The 20,923-nt window shown below is 40.1% G+C and overlaps 3 protein-coding genes across 5 annotated transcripts in view; all 3 read left to right on the plus strand.

The window, feature by feature from the left end:
* Positions 1–11,902, plus strand: part of LOC145492340 (importin subunit alpha-3-like) — a 74,759-nt gene extending 62,857 nt beyond the window's left edge. For both annotated transcript variants that reach the window (XM_081471777.1, XM_081471778.1), the window contains exons 21-25: positions 810–878; positions 3,529–3,570; positions 4,842–4,893; positions 7,296–7,387; positions 10,916–11,902. In XM_081471777.1, coding sequence (XP_081327903.1) covers positions 810–878; positions 3,529–3,570; positions 4,842–4,893; positions 7,296–7,387; positions 10,916–11,014 — 354 coding nt within the window. In that variant the 3' untranslated portion in view covers positions 11,015–11,902. The remainder of the gene's footprint in view (positions 1–809; positions 879–3,528; positions 3,571–4,841; positions 4,894–7,295; positions 7,388–10,915) is intronic.
* The window catches only part of LOC145492515 (uncharacterized), a 137,684-nt gene that overhangs the window by 48,411 nt on the left and 68,350 nt on the right, over positions 1–20,923 (plus strand). The window lies entirely within an intron of this gene.
* On the plus strand, positions 12,004–20,819 carry LOC145492400 (aristaless-related homeobox protein-like). 2 transcript variants are annotated; one of them, XM_081471847.1, is made up of 3 exons: positions 12,004–13,943; positions 14,377–14,663; positions 15,463–20,819. In XM_081471847.1, exons 1-3 carry the CDS (start codon positions 13,790–13,792, stop codon positions 15,994–15,996), a joined length of 975 nt encoding a protein of 324 aa, XP_081327973.1. In that variant the 5' UTR covers positions 12,004–13,789; the 3' UTR covers positions 15,997–20,819. The 2 variants fall into 2 exon arrangements, with proteins under 2 accessions (XP_081327973.1, XP_081327974.1); XM_081471848.1 differs by having other exon boundaries at positions 14,401–14,663.

Raw genomic sequence — 20,923 nt, forward strand, 5'->3', positions numbered from 1 at the left:
CAAGCAACACAAAGCGCGCGAACTTGACATGATTACCCTGCTTAGAAATCATGCACCGTGGTCATATATGAGATGATTACCTGTGACCTTGAGATTTCGAAAATTCACTGTACGCTTTCGGCCAATAAGAAAAGAGATAGTGAGTTCAATGTATAATAATAGTCGGAGACAGGCTTGTTAGTGGATTGGCCCATTACCCTGCTAACAACTTGCTCACAGGTTACGTGCCGTACACAAACCTCTTCCTTAATAAAATATGACATTGGAATTTTAATAATCGTTGGATGTTGTTGGACGAATTTTAATCGTTTTTATTAGCATAGGTCAACTCATGAGCGAAAATTGTAAATAGTTGTCTTTTATGCTTTAGGTAACTATATGTCCCGTAAACTTAGAATTTATCTTTTTACGATTGGAATTTCATAATTCTTGTTAGTTTAAGTGTCCCCAATTAGCTTACTATTTTACAGTGAGCTAGAATTTTGATACGTTACTGAAGTTAGTTATTTTATTTCTTTATTTATTGCTGGACAGTGTCATTTGTAAACTGAAATTAGAATTGTTATTTGGTTTCTCCTCGGCTTTGAAGGTGTTATTGCCGTAACAATTTCGTATTGAAATTCTTTTGTAGTTCGAACAGGCTGTGCTATATTTAGACTGAACGACATTTTAAAATAGTGAGAAAAAGACCCGAAAAGATGAAAAAGAAATGACACATGTAACAGATTAAGACTCCAAATGAACACCATTAAACTCCGGCTATCAAGCTACCATGCTGTAACATGTCTTTACATTACTGTGGATTTTAGGTAGCAGTTCTTGTAGAATGTGGTGCCATTCCCCCATTCTGCAAATTACTGGATTGCATGGATACTCAGGTAAATGACGTTTGTTTTAAATTCAGTCCTTATGCCTATTTGACCTGTTGTGACAAAAAGATTATTCATGCAGCCGGTGTGCTCCAGTTATTTTTACACCTATCCCACTGGTGGTTACAAGGGTCCTTTTCATGACCAACGTCTTACGACGACAGGCTTGTCACTCGACGCGAAGCAGAGTATTTTTGACGAACTTCGAGATGAATGGAAATGTGGTCAATCACTGTCTTGGGTGTTTAATATATAGATTTAGGCCAGCCTAAAAGCGTAGCTCCTGGGCCAGGTTGTTCAGAGCCCGATTAAGCTAACCCAGGATAAGGTAGAATTTTGATTTGAGTTTTATAACTGTGCGGTGAGGTTTTCTGTATTTTGTTTAGCCTTCTGTTTTGAGTTTTAATAATCACCATATACACAAACCAAAGCAGTAGAAAACATTTGTATAGAAGAAAAAGTTATAATTCGGTTAACTTTTAATCCTGGGCTAGCGTTAACCGGCTTCGGCACAATCCTGCCCTGTTTTCAACAAATTAACCTGACATGAGCCCGCGATCCAAAAGAAAACCAGCGCTTGGTCAGCAGTCAACTTCAAAAAAACACGTGACTTCGATGAGCTGTAAACTCGAGCCCGCGATATGGTCACGTGATACTGGTCAGCGGATACCTTGTTTCGACAGATGTCAATTGATCATGACAGGGATGTCCAATATCAAAGAAGTACCCGGGAAACCACGGCTGCATGTCTCTGTCAACCTATTATTTGGAGTATGGCCGCCATAAGGGCGCTTACATGTAGGGCGGTGAAACGGGCGGGTCCGAGCAAAATGGTGCGATGCAGTAGACTGGGGTTTACTAAAACGAGCAGATTCCGCTTACTTACACTGGAACTCAGGTTTCTAAAGAAATTCCACGAAACTCCCTTCTATATGAAGAAGGATGGTTTTTGGCGCATTTTTGTTCTGAGGCAATGGGAAAAGGTGAGTTTTTCAGGTTGCCGGAAAACAGGACTTCATATTCCGCGCTGTAAGATCTGCTCGCGCTAGTTGTACGCGTAATCTTTTGCGTTTCTTCTGACTTACGAATAAACTTTATGAAACTCTTTACTCTGGTATCGCCGGTTAATTTGTACGTTTCTCAGAACAATCAGAATAATGCTTAATCACAACCAAGCAGGAAAGTCTGACGCGTACAAGTAGCTAATTTGCATAATGTAGCGCGTGCACTTTCAAGTCCGAGTCGCTGTTTTTTTAATTTCTCAATATCCAGTATAAAATCTCGCCAAAGTACTTTTTTCCCCTATCTTTTGTGCTGAGATGATGCGATAATTTTTGCCAACGCTAAAAGGCTACTAAGATCACGGTTTCTTCATAGTGAAATTTTATACTGCAAAAATGAAGAAGACAAGGAGTTTTGAGAAGTCAAACAACAAAATGAAATTGTTAATCGGGTTGATTGAAAAGTGCTACGGTAATTTTGCTGATTTAATATCTGCTGTCTTCCCACATTTCCAGCTAAACTTCTAACATGCTCTCAAATAGTTATCAAATCAGTCAAACATATATAAAGCTAGAGATATTGTTTGAGTTGGATGTACATTTTTACACGAAAGAGCGTAATTGAAGTCAATTTGTCATGTTTAGCTACAAAACACAGATCGCCGGGCGCTCCTTTTCATCGACAACCAGCGATTAATTGGATTTTTACACAAACAAAACTGAGAAGTATTTACAGACGAAAGTTCTTATGCCTTGATGAGGCATCACGTGTTGCTTGCAATTCAGACGAAACTCAAACAAGCAAAATTTTATTACTTTTCGTTCGCGATAAACTCTATGGCGAAATCCTTGCAAGCGTGCGGCGAGAGGAGGGAAACTTTGAAGTTCTGAAACGCTGTTATATCCAAATATATCCAGCTGGTTTTTTGCTACGTTATGTAAAAGCTATCGATCTTCAACATATGTAAAATTTAGAGTGGAGTAATGTGGAGTACTCGTAAAAGACGCAGCACATCACGGCTTGGTCATGAATTTGGGTAGCCTACGACGAAGTTACTTAAGCATCATTACAACAGACATAAAGGTATTGACTTTTAGGTCTAAAGCATCAAAAAGGCTTTTGAAAATACACCACTGGTGGCTCAAAAATAAAGAAAGAAAAGTTGATTTCCGGTTCGTCGAGAGGAGAGTTTTGGCAACCATTAATCTCGGCGGAAGCGCGGAAGGAGCGCTCGTGCCAGTCTTTCTCCGCATCACACATTGGACCGAGAGCGGACTGCCCGTTTCACCGCCCGGCCTTTTTCCGCCCTGGCCGCCATGTTGCGCGCGACTCCATCGTCGTCGTGCGTACGCGCCCACGAGCACTACCGCTAGCCATGATAACCATGAGAAAATCAACTCATGGGTTACCTTTTCATTCCTATATGAGTATGGGGCTCTGCTTGGCGGCCCTTTAGGTCGCCGGAGCTCCGCTAATATATCTTCTCAACTGAATCTAAAACTAAGGAGAAAATGGAGAGTTAAAATCGTAAAAATCTATGCTATTTAAGATTAGATATCTAAACACCGTCACAGTCATGATTTCCTGTGTTTAAACTTAATGAATTGTTGATGAGGTTGAGAAAGCTAAATGGCAGCCTTGCTTATTTTCATTTCAGGTCGTTCAGATTGTGCTGGATGGCCTTAATAACATTCTTAAGGTGGGTTACTTATCTCTATTGTACTGCATAGGTTTAGTCTGCTACCTTGCGTTCTTTTCCCTTCTATTTCAATAGGGAAATGCGGTGCGCTGAAGAACATGAAGAGGGCATTGTTACCTTTGATTTGCGTGGGATTTGGTTTATTCTAATAACACATTTTAGGATAAAAACTAGAGATAAGAACAAACGACGTTTTGACGAGAAGAAAGCACCTGTGAGAATACTATTTAAGGACCAGAGATCAACCAATTCTGTGCGAAGACAACTGGGAGAATTAAGTCGCAAAATCGGGACAGATATCCATCCCGTCTACACAAGCCGAAAGATCAGATCCAAGGTCAAACTAAGAGAAAAGAAACCCCCTATTGTGAATCAACAATGCGTTGGTATACCATTTCAAGTGCAATCTGTACGATGCAGATTACACATGCTGACACCTGTATCAACGTATTGAGGAAGGGAACACGCCAGAGAGCAGCATGGTAGGGACCCAAGTGACATAGATTTAAGATTGTACGGAAGTGCCAGAGCAAATTTAACCGTTTATGACATGCTTTTTATAAAAGACTTAAAGCCAACTTTGAACAAGCAGTCTGACTCCATCCGCGCAAAGTTAGTTTTATAGCGAAAAGTATTTTATATTTCACACTTACTGCATCTTGTGTAGTTTTAAACAGTCCTATTGTCTTATCTAGGCTTTTGTGTTTTAGTTTTTTATCAGTTACGTTTTGTAACGCTCAGTGCATATTTTTATTGCTTTTCAAATTCTCACGTCTTATTTTACTCATATATGCAAACAATTTTAATCACTTTTTAAACTTGAAAATGATCTCAGCGAGATCGAAATGTCGTTTGTTCTTGTCTCTAGTTTTTATTGGTTTAACTGCTGTTAAATTGACCTCGGTTTAAGCAAACTTAATGATGGCTGAATATAGTCATAAATTGAGACTGAGGGCGGGCGTCTAAAAGCAAAGTAACGGAGACGAATTGATAAAAGGTAAACTTGCCGGACATAGGCGGGCGGTTAGGCGGGGGAGCACATCAAGGGTGTTACTGTAGCTATATCGACCCATTGGAGGGAGGATTATTAGAACCTAATATAATCGATTTTTCCTTTGTAGCTTACATTCGACTCACTCCACTGTGGTTTGCCTCTGTAGATGAGTGGTTAGAGCATCTTCGGGGTGTCGTGCATGAGTTCGAATCGTCCTGGGGGCATTTGCCGGCATTTCTGATGTTTAGTTAGCTTGTTTGTTATTGTGTTGTTGCAGTTGGCTGGTGACAGGGCAGATACCATCGCTACCATTATTGAAGAAGCTGGAGGTTAGTATGTATGGCGGCATTGTAATGCCTGACAGCTGTGCTCCATCCTTTTGCTTCTCTGCCTAGCAGAAGAGTGCAGAGAAACTCTGATTGAAATGCACTTGATGTGCGCTCGAGTATATTGTGTCGCTTTTTGTACTTAGTAAAAAGCTTTGGATCTGAACGTAACCTTTTACTTCGTCCACAAGTTAAGCTGTGATTCTACCATTCTGAAAATTACTGGATTGCATGGAATGTAAAGTAATGTAAAGACATGTTTCCCACAAATAGTAAATAACAATGTGATTATGAATTTGAGATGTCTTTGACTGTGATAGCTGTCTGCTCCAGACCGGTAATGGTGCTTTCGCTCTCTCACTGACCGGCAGCGACGAGGCACGGCTGTATTAGCAGGCTATAATTGATGAAGACGGATAAGCCATCACTTCACAACACCCGACAACGAGTAGTTTTATGGTTTTACTACAATGTTACCTAAATTCCCTTCAAATTGCAATTTTAAATTATTTTTATACGTATAGATGAGATGTGAACGCGTGCTCAGCTGTCGTTTGTTTATCCAATAATTCGGGTTTTTTAACGCGAGTCGTGCTGAATGTACTTTATTTAGCCTTCCCAGGAGGTCAGTTATTCAGTAAAGTTTCGATATGTTCCTCCAGTTGGTGCCGTTAGGAAGTTAAAGCACGCGGACGGTAACAAATTGATGTTATGTTTTGTGTACTTGCACTCGTTGATTCAATGATTTTAATACTTAGCTCTTATTAACCGAGCTGGAGGTCTGTATGGGAGAATCTTGACCGAGGTCGTGAATACAGACCGAACGCAGTGAGGTCTGTACACACGACCGAGGTCAAGATTCTCCCATACAGACCGACTTAGTTCGGTTAATAAGATGTTTATTATATGGCAAAGAAGAAAACTTTAATTCGTTTAATGTAACTGGTTTGCCGACAGTTTGCTTGCGAACGGCGATGAGCTTAACTTAAACCTGCCGAAATTTGCTCGTTCTCTTTACTTGTTTGTTTTGTCATCAGGCTTTTTGGCAGTGCCATAAATGATTGAGAAGAAAATAAAAGAAAATGGTGAACATTTTTGTATTTTAGTTTGCTACTTTGTCAACGCAAAATGAAACCGGTCTAGATGGGAAAATCTAGACCGCGGTCAATATCGATTTCAGCCAATCATATTCGTGAATTCGGTAGTTCCCAGTCTTTGTGAGACGCAGCCATATAATAAGACTTATTATTTGACTTCTGATTGCCTTCCTTGACTCAAAAACGTCTTCTTAAGCCCCCTAATTTTCTAAAGTTACTCATTTTTTCACTGAGCGTTCAAGACCGATCCCGCGGATTTCTGGGGATTTCTCGTCCGACTAGCCTGTGATTGCAGCTCCTGTCATCGCGTCTGGTTTATTTTCAAGCTTATTTTTCTCTTTGTGTGGAATTTGAGTTCAGGTTTTCTGTCGCTAGTTTCAATTAATTTATTGCAGGTGATTTTAAGGTTACCGTATACCTTTAGAGGTGTCTCGCGTCCAAGCGATGTAGCGCGTCCGTGTTAAACTGTAGATACCTAAACCCCTATATCAAATTAAAGCTTATAGAGCTGGCTATCACACTCTATACCAAGAATTTTGAAAAAAAAAAAATGAATTGTCGAAATTTTTACGACCACTAAGTGCGAGCTCCCGAATCACCATTTTAAAGCTACAAGTCAAAGTCGAATTTGTTTTTCGCCAATTTAATTATTTCCTCGGTTTCATGACCCAAAGCGTTAAAAAAAAGTGTCTGTGTTTTGCCATATTCAATTTCAGTGAAAAGTTATAGAACATTTTACAAATAGGATTAAACAAAATATTGAGTGATCTTAGAAAAATCGCTCTAGGACAAAAAAAAATTGGAAATAAAAATTCACAGACACGTTTTTGTTGTTTATATGTCAAACTAGCTACTGTTCAAATCTGAGGGCAAACGAACAAATTTCCTTTGACTTCAAGCTTCCAAAAGGGACCCAAAAGATGATTCGGACGCTCACATTTAAAGGTCGTTATAAATTCGTCAATTCATTTCATGTGAAAATTCTTGGTATAGTGTGATAGCCAGCTCTATAAGTTTTAATTTGATATAGGGGTTTAGGTATCTACAGTTTAAACCGGACGCGCTACATCGCTTGGATGCGAGACACTTCTAAAGGTGAATGGGCCGTAAGAAGTCATTCATCCTTATATTTAGCCCAGAATTCGACATAAAATTCTACATACTGTTTTAGCTGGGAAAATTTAGCCAGGTTGCTTTATTCTTACACCTTTATTCGTTACAATGATACTTTGTGGGATATATTATAGGAACCTTTTTTTGTATGTGTATTATGTTTTTCTTCCTCACGTTATTAATATTGTCCTTCAGGTTTAGACAAAATCGAATTCCTTCAGCAACACGAAAACGAAGAAATCTATAAGCTTGCCTTTGGAATAATCGATCATTACTTCTCAAATGAGGTACGTTCCTTTAATGTTTTAACCATTAATTCGAAAGAGGTTTCAGGCAGAAGGAAAAAAATCAGATAATTTGAGCAGCATTTGGCCATCAGTGTGGAGTGTTTTAGGAAGAAATGTCCGTCAAGTCCGCTTAACACTGCTACCAAATGAATTTTATCGGATCCAGGCTCACTCCGAGCACTTCACTGTTTAAGATCATCACTGCTATTATATGGAAGCCGAAAGTCTCCCCGATCTTGTCCATGCCGCTTTAAAATGTTTATTTTTTTGTTTGTTTTTTGTTTTGTTTTGAGTTCGCGATTATTATATGGAAGACTGGGTTTAGACCTGATGAGTGCCAGTGTCATACTAACTACTTAATAACCGAGAGTGAGGTCGTTACGGGAAAATCTCAAACTGAGGCCTTGCCGTATTGACCGAGCGATAGCGAGGTCAATACGGTAGGCCGAGGTTTGAGATTTTCCCGTAACGACCGAACGGTGGAGGTTATTAAGTTGTTTATTATATGGCTCATGAATTAAAGAAAAGGAAAAAAATATTCGAGCGGAAGTTGTCAATTTACATCCGGCGATGCGCGCGTTTACCGATTCATTCATCGTCTCAAACTACACAGTCAGTGAACGCATTCCGTCAAAAACACATTTCTTTACGGGAAAAGTGATTGTCACGGCCTCAAAAAGGTATTTTGGTATCGTGGTGCCACAACTTGATGGGGGAGTTTTTCCGACTTTTGTGGCGAAACGTCAACGCATATAAAAAAGACAGAAAGTGCTTCAAAGTAGTCCAAACCAACGGTCTTTTGGTGAAAGAAAATACTGATGCTTCAGAATGCAATGTTCGCTTTCTCCATTCTGGGGTTTAAGGATGAACTTTTCAAGCAGGGCTCGAAATTGCGACTCACTGGTCGCCAATGCGACCAAAAATTCAGCACTGGCGACTAAATTTTCAGAACTGGTCGCCAGCTGGCGACTCGCGTTTTGTCCGATAAGTAAAGAAAACCACGACACAACTTTATTTTTAAATCTTTATATTAGGAAATCAATCGGATATGGTAGCTAGTATACAACTCACCTTTCCGTCCCTAGTAAAATAATGTCTGAATATTACAAGATAATCGAAAAATTTGAATGTATTTCGACACGTCGATACTGCGTTCACGGCGCGCCATATTGTTTCAGCGGCTTCTTCCGAAACTGGGATCGCAGGCGCACTTCAACACCATGTGCTTTTCATTTGCCGCGAAAATGGCGGCAGATACCAATCAGTTGAAGGAATATACGTCAGTTTTTACATGCGGGGAATGAAGATTCAAGCATGGCGTTGTTTGTCGGCAGCGAAAGGCGGCGAGGAAAGCAAGTCGAAAATAAAGAACGGCATTTCGAAGAAGTAGCAAAGGGAATATACGCAAGGACCCGTGTTTGTCTGACAATGAAAACCACGTTTTATGCTTCCCTTCGTTTAAAATGACTATGGAGACAACCATCACCTTCGGACCAGAGACATATCACCTGAGAACAACAGTAGCTTTATAACTAAGTGTTACTCGTGTTGTTTTTAATTGTTTTCGCTCTTCAATTGTGACTTTTCTTGCATGCAAAGTAACGTATAAAATCGTGTTCTTGTGTAAGTTATAATTATATAAAATAAGTTGGCGAACAAAATTTTTCCGTTAGTCGCCAGCTGGCTCCCGAACGAATGTTAATTTCGAGCCCTGTCAAGCCTTGTGAACTTCTAGAACTTCCTGCAGTTATCAGGAACACGGCTACCGACAAAAAACCGCCCGATTGTTTACATCTGATGATCCAGGAAGCTGATTTACACTTGCTTGTGTCAAAGCGAGGGAATCTATTTGATGAGAACTGTGACGGAGTTCAATATTTCGGTAATTGTTGTGACTAAGATGATAACTTATAAGTTTCTTCGTGGTGTTCTGCTCAGGACGCATGACAGATCTGCCGATGGTGTTTTTCACTCAGCGATTTTAGCTTTACTTAAGACTCGTCAAACTGATTGTTTTTCACTAGTGCCCGCCAAGGTTACCGGCTGGTGGGTCAAAAACGACTTCTATATAAATTTTATTAAGGAAAAATCTCTAAACTGTTAGCTACTCGGAATTAAATTTACTTTCTCTTACTGTTTTTAATCGGCTTTCATCGTTCCAATGCGCTTGAATTTTCAGAGCCGTGCTCTTCCTAATTTGCATAATCTGTAATCAGACCGTGGGCATTACGGTTGCATAATGACCGCTCGGATCTCGCTCTTAGCCAATCAGAGCGCGCGTTATATCGGCCACAAGCCAAAGCCATGTAATAACATGCTATATGTGTATTCACCAGCTTACACTTGAAGAGACGCTCTGAAGGAGAGTGGGCCAAATTGTATCTTCTCCCTCCTCCGTGTTCTGTGATGCGTAGGAGAAAATTAACAAAACAAAGAAAAGTTACCAACTTTACATAGAATAATCGTTTCACTTTTATTTCGGTGGACATTTATTGTCTTACTACTGGTAGGCGGCGGCTGTTTGGATTTCCATGACAAATTTATTGCGCCATTTTACAGCGCTGTGTTTGCCGATAGTAGTCTTGTTGATTCAGGAAGCTCGTGGCTGACACCAAAACTTGTTCAGGGTTACTTGCTCGCTGTTGTTTTACTCTTGCAGTGAACTCACGCGTTAAAGAAGATTCACAAGAAGTAACTGCGCTTGTGTTTCGATGCAAAGCAAAACTTGACACAGCTTTTAAAATTGATCATGCGTGTGATCAAGTTTCGCGAAGAACTAAAATGCTTATAGTTTTATCTCGTTGGGATTTTCGGGAAGATTGATTTGGATTAGTTTTGACAACTTGTTAACATTTTGAATAAGGATTGTATGAGGGTGGCATGCACGTCTAACAGGGCAGAAATTCCACAAATATCACAGAGCGGTTGATATGATGTGTTCGCGGTTCATTGCAACTCTTTCATGGTAATGACCGTGTTTAATACGCTTGACCAAGCAAACACTGTCTGAGATGTAGAGCTCATAGCGTCAGATTTGATTTAGTCTGTCAGTATTTGCATGTGGTTCTTTGTGAAACTTACTAGCTGGCTAGTTCGCCACTTATTAAATCAGCTCGCTATGCATAAACAATCGGAAGCACTCGCATGGCAATGGTATGGTGATACGCTTAGTGAAGCAAACTCAACGATTTACGTATTTAGCTAGATAAGAAAATGATTGGACATTGCTTATGCAGGTAACTTGTGTAGACCTGTCTGTTGAACAAGATTGGAATCCGCGTGTGCGTGTGGTTGAGCTTGGTTTGTCTTAGCATAAGTCTCTTCCTATGATCTGAGGTTTTTTTTTGCATTTTTTGTAAATCGCGTGGTGTCTCTACTTATTTCCCACCGTTTCGTCAGGAGATGTTATAATCGCCATTACAACAACAAAAGAAGACTGGCGGCACGCTTGCTGAGGATTATTGGTAATAATACAACCCGCAAGTGGTTTGTGTATGTTTATAACTCAGTGTTATTTGTTATGCATAGGGTGATAATGGCGATGAAGAATTAGCCCCGACAGAAGTGGACGGTCAGTTTGAGTTTCAAGCAAAGGACAACATTCCTCCTGGTGGCTTCAAGATCTGAAAAGAACGAAACTCTACATTCTCTCTGCTACATTGAGAAAACTGACAACTGAATAACGAAAATCAGAGAGTGATGAATCGAGTGCGTGCGAGCGAGGGTGCGTGCGTGCGTGCGAGCAAACACGCGAGTGTGAGAACGGACGAATCGCGATAGTGAGAGCCGATTTAAAGATCAAAGAATGAACGAGAGAGAGAGAGAGTGAGTTAGAGGGAGTGTATCGACTAGTCTCTTGCTGTGCTACACATCGCTAATTAACTCCGCCCCTGACCACTCAGTGATTGACAAGCCATGGGACCGCTTAGTCAAAGTAACGTAATTAAAATTGTTTTTAATCTTTTCCGAACGTTCACAGAGGTGCCGGCGGTCGGAACCTAGCGACAGCTACTGGGCCAGCTGGAATGTTGCTTCGTAAGTCAACCGTGGCTTGGATTCATTAGTGTTAGAAGACACACTACTTCGATGTAGCAAAACGGTAACAGTGCACTTTGTACAAATCTCCTATTAAGACAAGACATTACACGTTCGTTTGTCGACGTGCGTTCGAGGGCTTCTATGGGTGTACTTAGTCTTACACGTTCCCAATAGGATTACCTTTTTTTTCTCTTTGAGCCTTTGAAGTAATGGACTGAACATCAACACCGACCAGTATTTAGCTGTTATGTTTTAGACATTTCTAGTATATTTTCCTTGTAGAGAATTACAGTCTCTGGAATCTGATTGGCAGTCTGAGAAGTACCCTTTTGTTCGCGTTAGCGTAGGGAACTTTTCCGTTTTTAGCGATCAAGTGGAACTAATACCAATCTTAGTTTTATCACATTCTTATGAACTGAGTTATGTATCAAATTGTAAAGTAACGAATTTTATCAGTAAATTTATCATTTTCTCGTACGCTGCCGCGGAGTGTTGTTGTCATGTGTTTGTCAGTAGCGGATATTGGAAATCTCAGAACTGAAGTGTTTGTTTGAAAGTTCTTTCTTACACTTGAGTGAGGACAAACAAGTTTGTTGTGCGATGTTCCATCAAGCCATGATCCGTCCCCTTTTTACACGCCCCGTGGAATATGTCACAATCCTGCCGCAACCACATCGATCTGGTGATATGGGGATTATTTATGGACTGCAACTGATCAGCCAGGTCAATTTCGTAAAGGGCGCGTAAATTTTGTTCTCACTGTTTCTGACCGGATTAAGTAATCCCAAAATTTGAAGCCTAACTTGACTACTTATCTATTCAAACCTGTCCGACCTGACAATAGGGTTCATTTACGGCGGGGCTGTTATGGCTATTATAACCTGGTCTATTCACGTACATTTGGCGATAATGGGTAATTATTTTTACAATAACAGCCATTTCGGTTCCTTTTAAAGGGAAAAGAAACTCCTCCTGTGTAATGTTTTATTTATAAACTCGATTAATTTCACTGGGACGCTTGGCTTGACAAAATATAGTTATTACATTATCACTGTTGATTTCGACTCTTTCACACAATTATGCTATTAATATTCACTGCTGCATTGTTCACGTATTTGCTTTTTTTTCTTCTTGTTTACGAACACAGGAACAACAAACTAATTGTTGAAAAAGCACTCTGAAAATCAATGCTGGAAACATCAACATTAACAGCGCAGTCATAAAAAAACACTTTCAAAATTTGCCCTTTCACGTACCTGTATTTGGTACGAAATTACACTCGAAGAAGGTTTTAGTTTGTGGCTGGCGCAATAATTTTGCGGGCTTATTAGTTTAATTAAATCGGAATGAGTTGGTGATAAAAAGACATTTTATTCTTATGATAATAACGCATACCGCGCTCAGAATTGTGGCACTGAGTAAACAAGTAATAACACCTATGTGATAATGTGTAATTGTCGACAGCGGCACACCTCGAACGCTTCAATAGCCGAGCTTGCTGATTGGCTGCCTATCAAGCTTGTATCGACTAAAGATAAACGGTATTAATTAATTAATTACGGGGACAAATGGTGATTAATTAACCCAATCAAAATGTTGAGATGGGTGCAAGTTTTCAATACTCCCTTCTTACCGGGTCATTGTTCCGCGCAGCTGCCGATATCAGCTGTTAAACTTATTTACAGTTGAATGTGGTTTTAATTTATATTTATTGGAACAGAATATTTGAAGATTACACTTCAAAGCGTGCGATAGAATTCACAATACACATTTTGTTGCCGACAAATATTACAACGACGGAACACAAGTCACAAGAGGCCTGTCACAATCAGAAAAACAGCATCGTTTATTTGGATCTTGACCTCGTAAATGACTCACCGCAGCGAGAATAAAAGGCTCGCTGGCGTACCGTTCACATGTTGTAAGTGGTTTGTGAGAGGGAGAACGGTGACGAACAAACAACTTGATACCGGTGAGTCAACATGGTTGTTTCACACACTTAACCTCGTAATTCGCTCCACGTATTTTCTTTAAGATCCCCCTCGCAGGTTAGCGTGAAAACGGACGTAAAAAGAAATCGTTTTTTGCTCAACTCCTAATGAGGAATCTGCCATTTCCACGTTGTTGTCGGCTATTTGATCAAATGAGATTAAACTAATTACAAATGTAAAGAATATGCGTCGAGTATCATGACGTTCCCTAATGAACTTTCGTAGTTTTATTAATTTTATTATCGGCCGAGTATTTCATTGGTTTTACACCAAAAGCATTACACGTGTGGTTGGTCTGTCCACAGGGTTTTATTAAGGCACTCAGTCCAAGTCTTGGCACATTCCATTTGCAAGAGCTGTGCCGCCACGAAACATGAGTGGGAAGGCAATCCGTTCGTCTTACACCATTGATGGACTGCTGGGTCTCAACCGACAAGATGAACACAAACACCTAGCAAAACCGGAACAAGTGATCGACGAAGCAACACATAAACCGGATCACAGCACACGGCACGACACAGAACAAGGTACCGTATCATTGAAGTGCTTCACTGCTTTACTAACACGGCTGGCGCCTCGAACATTGAGACATTTTACAAATAAGCTGGGAAGTGAACAGGGCGTACAACACATTTTCACATGCCAAAATTTTGTTTTAGCTGCCGGTGGTATTTTGCCCCCGTGAACGAAGGCGGACTTCATGAATATTTTGAATATTGCCATGAGATTTCTTGATATGTTTTTTAAATTTAAAACCCCTTTGCGATCTCACTGGTACACGAGAACTCTGAGCTAACTTTTGGCTTCATATACTTCGTCTTTAAAAAACGAAAAATGTTTCAGCCACCATGATTTCATTATGGTGTTGAAGATTAGTTCTAACTGTCATACAAGCATTAAACACAAATCACCTTAATTTTATTAATCTAATATTCACTCTTTTTTACTTGTTCTAAACAGCAGACCACAATCTCTTTTCCACAGAGAACGATTTGGAACTGAGTTTAACAAGTGAACAGGATGCAGTCGAGAATGAAGATGAAAAGGGTAAAAGCGACGACGAAGATCACGACACAGATGACAGCAAATGTTCTCCAGGGAAAAGAAAACAGCGCAGATACCGCACAACATTCACAAGTTATCAGTTGGAAGAACTAGAAAGAGCCTTCTCTAAGACTCATTATCCAGATGTTTTCACAAGGGAAGCACTGGCTATGAAAATTGATCTAACTGAAGCTCGTGTTCAGGTAAAGTATCGTCGTTTCTCGCCGTCTTCATTGCCGTGGTATATATATGTTCCTAGATGTATACGTGATAGCCAGAAGTATTGTTCAAATTACTGGAAGCGTTTATGAGCTGATTTGCCCCGCGGCTAATTAAATAGTCCAATTTAGTTGCGGACGAAAACCTCTTTATTGGCAAAGATAAGACGTAGAAACGAATTAAACTGCACAAATGAGAAGCATCTGCAAGTGATGGAAGATAAGTGGTATGATCATGAAACTATTACAGCAAGGAAATTAATCTGCAAGGCAATTTTCCACAACACTTGAAACTCAATTGCTACTAGCAATTAGTTCAGTAAGTGCGTCGATAATTACGACGGAGTTTTTCCGTGTAAAGCCGTTCGCAGCAGATATCAGTTTTAGTGCTGTTTATTGCACGGCACTGAGCTAGTTTGTAGATCTTTAGACGTCTTGCCGAGGCCAAATTACTATGAAATTGTATCGAATGCTCCGCGAGAAGTTATCCTTCGTTCTTTGAATATTTTTTTGTTTCTAATTTAAATCTAATAAAAACTAAGTACTTTACTTTATTGGCAATTTATCATGTTTCTCTCGCTTTCACAACAATGATTAACGATGTTCGAGTAGTTATGCAAAATTGATGTCAATTTCAGATTTGTCTCTGGTTAGAAGACAAGAATAACATTTACAAAGACAAGTTGAAGTAAAGAAGTCGAAATTTTCTTTCGCTACCGCTTTAACCATCGAGTAATGGTTGGGGTTTATCGTATCAGGCGCTAATGTTCATTCTTTCAAACAGGTTTGGTTTCAGAACCGAAGAGCCAAATGGCGAAAACGAGAGAAGGCGCAAGGAGTCCGACTTCACGCCCCACTTGGATTAAGCAATGCTTTAGTTCCACCACCGCTATCTGCTTACACTTCAGATCTGAGTACAATGTGTAGCAAAACACATGACCAAGAATGGGATTCTAGTATTAGTTCTGCAGCACTGCCTCATCCACCGCCTTCTTTCCCGGCCCTTCGTCTTCCCATACACCCTGCGGCCTGCCCACAATCAGGTAGCATGGCCCACTTTTATTCACCTTATTACGCCCATCATTCAGACTACTACCCAGCGGCTACAGCTCTGAGCGGATCACTTTTGGCTGCCGCCACATCCACCGCTTATAAATCGCCAGTGTTTAAATTCTCGCCCGTTGTGTCGCGTGGTTCTCCTCCTCGAAGCAGTTCACCCGCCAGTGAACCAGACAGAAGGACAACAAGCATCGCAGCGCTCAGGATAAGGGCAAGAGAACACAGCGCTTCTTTCGGCTATCTTTCTTCTACGGAATGAACTTGTATTTGATACACTTGACTCATGTCTAATATCCCTTGAAAGAACGCTGGCTGGAGAAAATCGACACCATTTGTAAAACTTTTCTTACAATATCAATTTTTAATCAGTTTCGAAAGAAAATTATCATTTGGTTATCCCTTTATTTAATTGAATCTTTTAACAGGAAAAAGTTCGGCTTTTAAGGTTTGCGACTGTTCAGTTTCTGTAAGTTTGAATTTTTTCGTGAATGGTGTGAATGTAAAGCAACTTAAGAGTTGTTAATTTGTTTGGGGTACGACTCAGTGCGAAATAACCGCCCGGTCAATAATTTAATAAACGGCTTTGTTTGCGTTACTTGCACACGAGTTCTTAACAAGGGATCACACAAATCACGCTGAGGAACCATTAACCATAGCACCGCTGTCGGCCGCTTTGTTCTCGTCAACAAAATATTACTTTACTAATAGGATAGCGGGAAGGGGGACAAGACTGGGATTATCAAGGAATTAGTCGCATTAGACAATCTATCAATGACATAATTGGTGAATCGAGTACAGTTACCACCTGATATTGCCAAGTTGCCATATTTGGGGGCAACACCAGTGGTCACCTGATTGTCTTGCACGCACCGATGCGCTCTGTCACTCAGTGTGGAAAATTTGCGCCAAGTTTTGAGCGCATTCAGTGGACGTGTAAAGCACGCCATCATTAACTCATGACAACAGTCGAACTTTTTTATGAAAACAACAAATTTGAATAATTTAATTACGTTTTAAGCAAAACAGTGATATGTAATCAACGAGTTCTAATTACCGGCATGAAATTCGATTAGTGCTATAGCTTGTGATTGGCTTTGCGAAGGTCTTCCTGTATACCTTGTTTCTTGAACTTCCCTGTAAAATTACTAAGTTATTAGCACTTGGAGTGGCGCCGCTTTTTACTAAAGACGGCGTCCTTTTTGCTTGTTAAATGAGGTTTACAAGAGGATTAAAGATTTGCTATGATTGCGTGTTTCATGATGCGGATCAGTGTTGCCTTGCAACAGTTCACACATCAGTCAACAGGGCAGCTTTCTCTTCTGTTCAAATTTGAATAAAAATCATTAAAATTACAAAAATTGATGAATATTTTTTTCTCCAATTTAGTGGTTACGTCTACCTAAATGCAACTTTATCTTTCAATAAATCTTCTATTTGGTATGACTTGTGGTCGTAAGATTTCAAGGGCTTCGGAAAACATTGGAAAAGTAACTATTCTAAACTGATCATTGAGGTCATTGTAAGGTGAACTGCGGATTGTTGTGTCAAGACCGATCTTCCGGCCTCTTGTCGAAGTGACTTTTAAGAATTTTTTTACTTTTTACATTCACTAACTATGAATTAATTTTTGGTTATTTTACGCCTGTTTCTGAACGTTAAGTTTAATTTGACTATATCAGTGAACAAAAGCAACATTGTTAGCCTGCTTTTTTTCTACCTTGTTAAGTTTCACTTGTTTTAACAATGCTTAAAACGCAAAATTATTAGCGCGCTAAATTGAAAACATCAATAGATTGTCTGACTTGTTAGGCCGCCGAGCACTGATATCGGCCAGTCAAACTTGATGATTGGACAACTCCTTTACAAGCAATAACTGCGAGATACAATCGTGTTTCCCTCCATAGCTTGTTATCTTCCGCAATATTTCACAAATAGACGAGATGAGCACGATTTTACTGATGCGAACTCATCAGCCACCCTATAAGCAGAGCCTTTTCTTACGGTACATATGCTTTGTACCAGAAAAGAGATAGAGAGGCTCTGCTCGCAGGGTGCTCTTCAGCTTGCTTCATCAAGCCTTCGTCAGCCTATTCTGAATAACAAGCATACTCAATAAGTCCCATTTGACACTCGGCTGTCATACCACAAATATTCATTTGGTATTTTGTTAAAATTGGTTTGTCCGTAAACTTAATCTTTGTTTCGAGAACGCAATACTTTACAACTAACTCTGAAGTCGTTTGCCACTAAAACACGCGCTAAGAATTATTTCAGAGAACGAAATTTTAATTCTTCCGTCAATTAGTTAATATATTCATTGTGACGCGTGCTAAAATTATTTTGTCCATCCTTTTGACTAATATGTTATCTCCGAGTCACACGTTTCCTAACACAATTTTTTTTCCTTTTACGTGGTGTTGGTTCAGTATAATTTGTGAAGTTTTGTCTGTCAAGGAAAATAAATGCACTTTTAAACAATATTTGTTTCCATGCAGTGAAACAATGAGCGACTTAACAGAGGGCTTTCACTTCAAGCGCATAAGCTACAGTAAGAGGGTGATAATCAACACCTTTTGTTATGCTAGCTTACTGCGTCTGTGTATGTTGCATATATTTATAGGCTAGTGAATGATTCCACATGATCGCTATGATTGCTTCAAAAAAAGCGCACATCCTCGGGACGCGAAAAAAGTGTCCGTGACTGGGGTTGGCCGCTTACCAGAATGGTGCTTTCAAGCCACTAAAGATGTAAGAGAATGTAACAAAGTATCACCGTATTAATTATTTTGTTTTATTACCTTATGCAGTGCCACAATAATAACGATAACTGTATTCTTTTTCTCCAGCTTCTCAGCGGTCTGGAATCCCAAATCCTTGAATCTGATCAGCCAATCACGCGCGCTCCAGCGGTCCTGATTTTACCATCCGGGCCCCGATTACGGACCGCTCCAAAATTTCAAAGTTTGGCAACTTCTCAAGCTCTTTGTTACATCGCAAAACAACGTAAAATGTAATCTGTCAACAGAGGGTCAAACAATTATGGATTCCGATAACTTTTTGTGCCCGAAATGTTAAACGTAAGCGTACGCCAGATTTGACGGTTCTCAAGGGGTAAAATGGGAACTGGGATTGGCCTGTTTTTGCCCTGGGAAAATGGGAATTAGGTCACTGGGAATGGAAAGAAATGTCAAAAATGGGAATGGGATAAATATTTTGTAACCATGACCAGTCAAGACATCACTTATTTCCTGGGATCGAGAAACGTTAGAAAATGTTTTAAGTACCTTGTTCATGTCAATTTTGAGCATGTTAATCCAGATCCAGCATGTACATAGCCTGCGAACGCAGACGTATTTCCGGCTGTCACTTGGTTCAGGCGAACCAAGTGACGGCCGGATATACGTCTGCGTTCGCAGGCTAGCATGTGCAGGACTTGTCACTATTTTCCTGTTACAACATGAGATCAAATGTGGAGGTACTCGATCTTAATCCTTCATGTTCTAAATCAGCACTCCCCGCATGCCATAACACTTTTTAGAGACACTTTTACATTGTGTGAATATGCAATGATGTTTGGAACATCAGTTGAAGAAGCTGTGAAATGAGCTTCTAAGTGGACAGCAGCGAACTACACACATCCAAATTCATATTACAGACTGCCAACATCACATACAGTTTCTTTGCCTCACAATTTCAGAGCCAACCTCACAGGAGATAACCAGAAACGAGCAAGCTGAGATGGGGGCGTGGGCTAAGATGCATGGTAAATCCGTCCGACAACGAAATGTAAAACAGGATAGTAGAATGAGCAGGACAGGCACTTTGCCTCTGAACTTATATAGAGCTGAAATGCTCTTGAAACGAGTCAATTTGAGTTCACTCTAAAGAGTACAGAGTTCCAAGCGAAGATGAATGAGCCAGCTAATTCAAATGAGAATGCCAATTTACCATCAGAGTCTCCTGATGAAGAGGTGGACAGCTTAAGGACGTTCGCGCTAATTACTTCTGCCCATCCTTACTGCGTATGCAAATTCACACGCCACGCCATGCATGAGCGCGCGTGCTAAGAACAATGATAGGGCAGATGGCCATTGCTATAGCTTTGCCTGGATTTAACGATCTCGAACGTTCGGTGACCCCTATTTTTCTTTCCAGAAACAGATTTTATTTACAATTATCTCCACATTGTCCAAAATGAACAAAAAATCAATGTGGGAAGTTAAAAAAATTTAAAGATTTCTGTCCACGATACATCGAATCCTGCCATCTTGCGGCTGCAAGGAGCGTGAAACTATGGTCGCTAAATGCGAACTTGGTCTTTAACGAACCTCGCCAGTTGACTAAATTCACTTAATAGGTCCACTCAAACAATATTTAGTAGAGAACACTTTATCTCAAAGTTCTAATTGCAATATTTTGGGGCTTACAGACACTGTGGCCTTATTCGCTAACGACGCCCGATTATTTCAGATTTAGGGTGTTCTTCCGGGGATGTTATCTCCAAAACGAAGTCGGTGACCCCCCATTTTTTTTTACATTTCTGACATAACTGACTTATCATCTTACAGTGGTAAAAGTCTCAGAAAAAAATCAACGTTGGAAAATTTTCGCGCGAACGTTCTTAAGTGTGAGTGAATGACAACGACTCTGAAGAAGAGGTAGACCGCTCTTGAAACAGCACTGAACATGATCCGTCCGACCAAGTGGCAGAAACTTGTAGCATAAGTAATCTCTATAACTTACCTACTTGTATGTTTTATTACAGTCTAAAAGGATCCTATCGTCTTCAGAACATCTTCGCGAATCCTCGTGAATTTTTGGGTCTTTGTTGGGTCGTATTTAGAAGCCTTCATTTTGCGGATGCGAAGAGAAAAGAGCTGGTATGTATAACACTGGAATTTTTTCTGAATTCTGCTTGTGGGAATAGGATTTGAGCGATTTGCAAAAAAATATGGGCTGGCAAATGGGATTGCTCCCCCCCCCCCCCTCCCCCCTTTTCAGGGCCCTCAAATTTGAACTGAACGGCTTTAACTAAAATTCAACACAAAACTTGCTTTCAAAACAATACCGTAGATAATTACCAAGATGATCTCCGTGTCTCCAGTTCAAGTCATTTTCATTTTCCGGTAGCCACATGAAGACAACTAACTGAAGTACTGCATTAGGCTGCACCGTGACGTTTAAAA

Source organism: Orbicella franksi, chromosome 7 (genome assembly GCF_964199315.1).
Source record: "Orbicella franksi chromosome 7, jaOrbFran1.1, whole genome shotgun sequence".
Classification (NCBI taxonomy): Eukaryota; Metazoa; Cnidaria; class Anthozoa; order Scleractinia; family Merulinidae; genus Orbicella; species Orbicella franksi.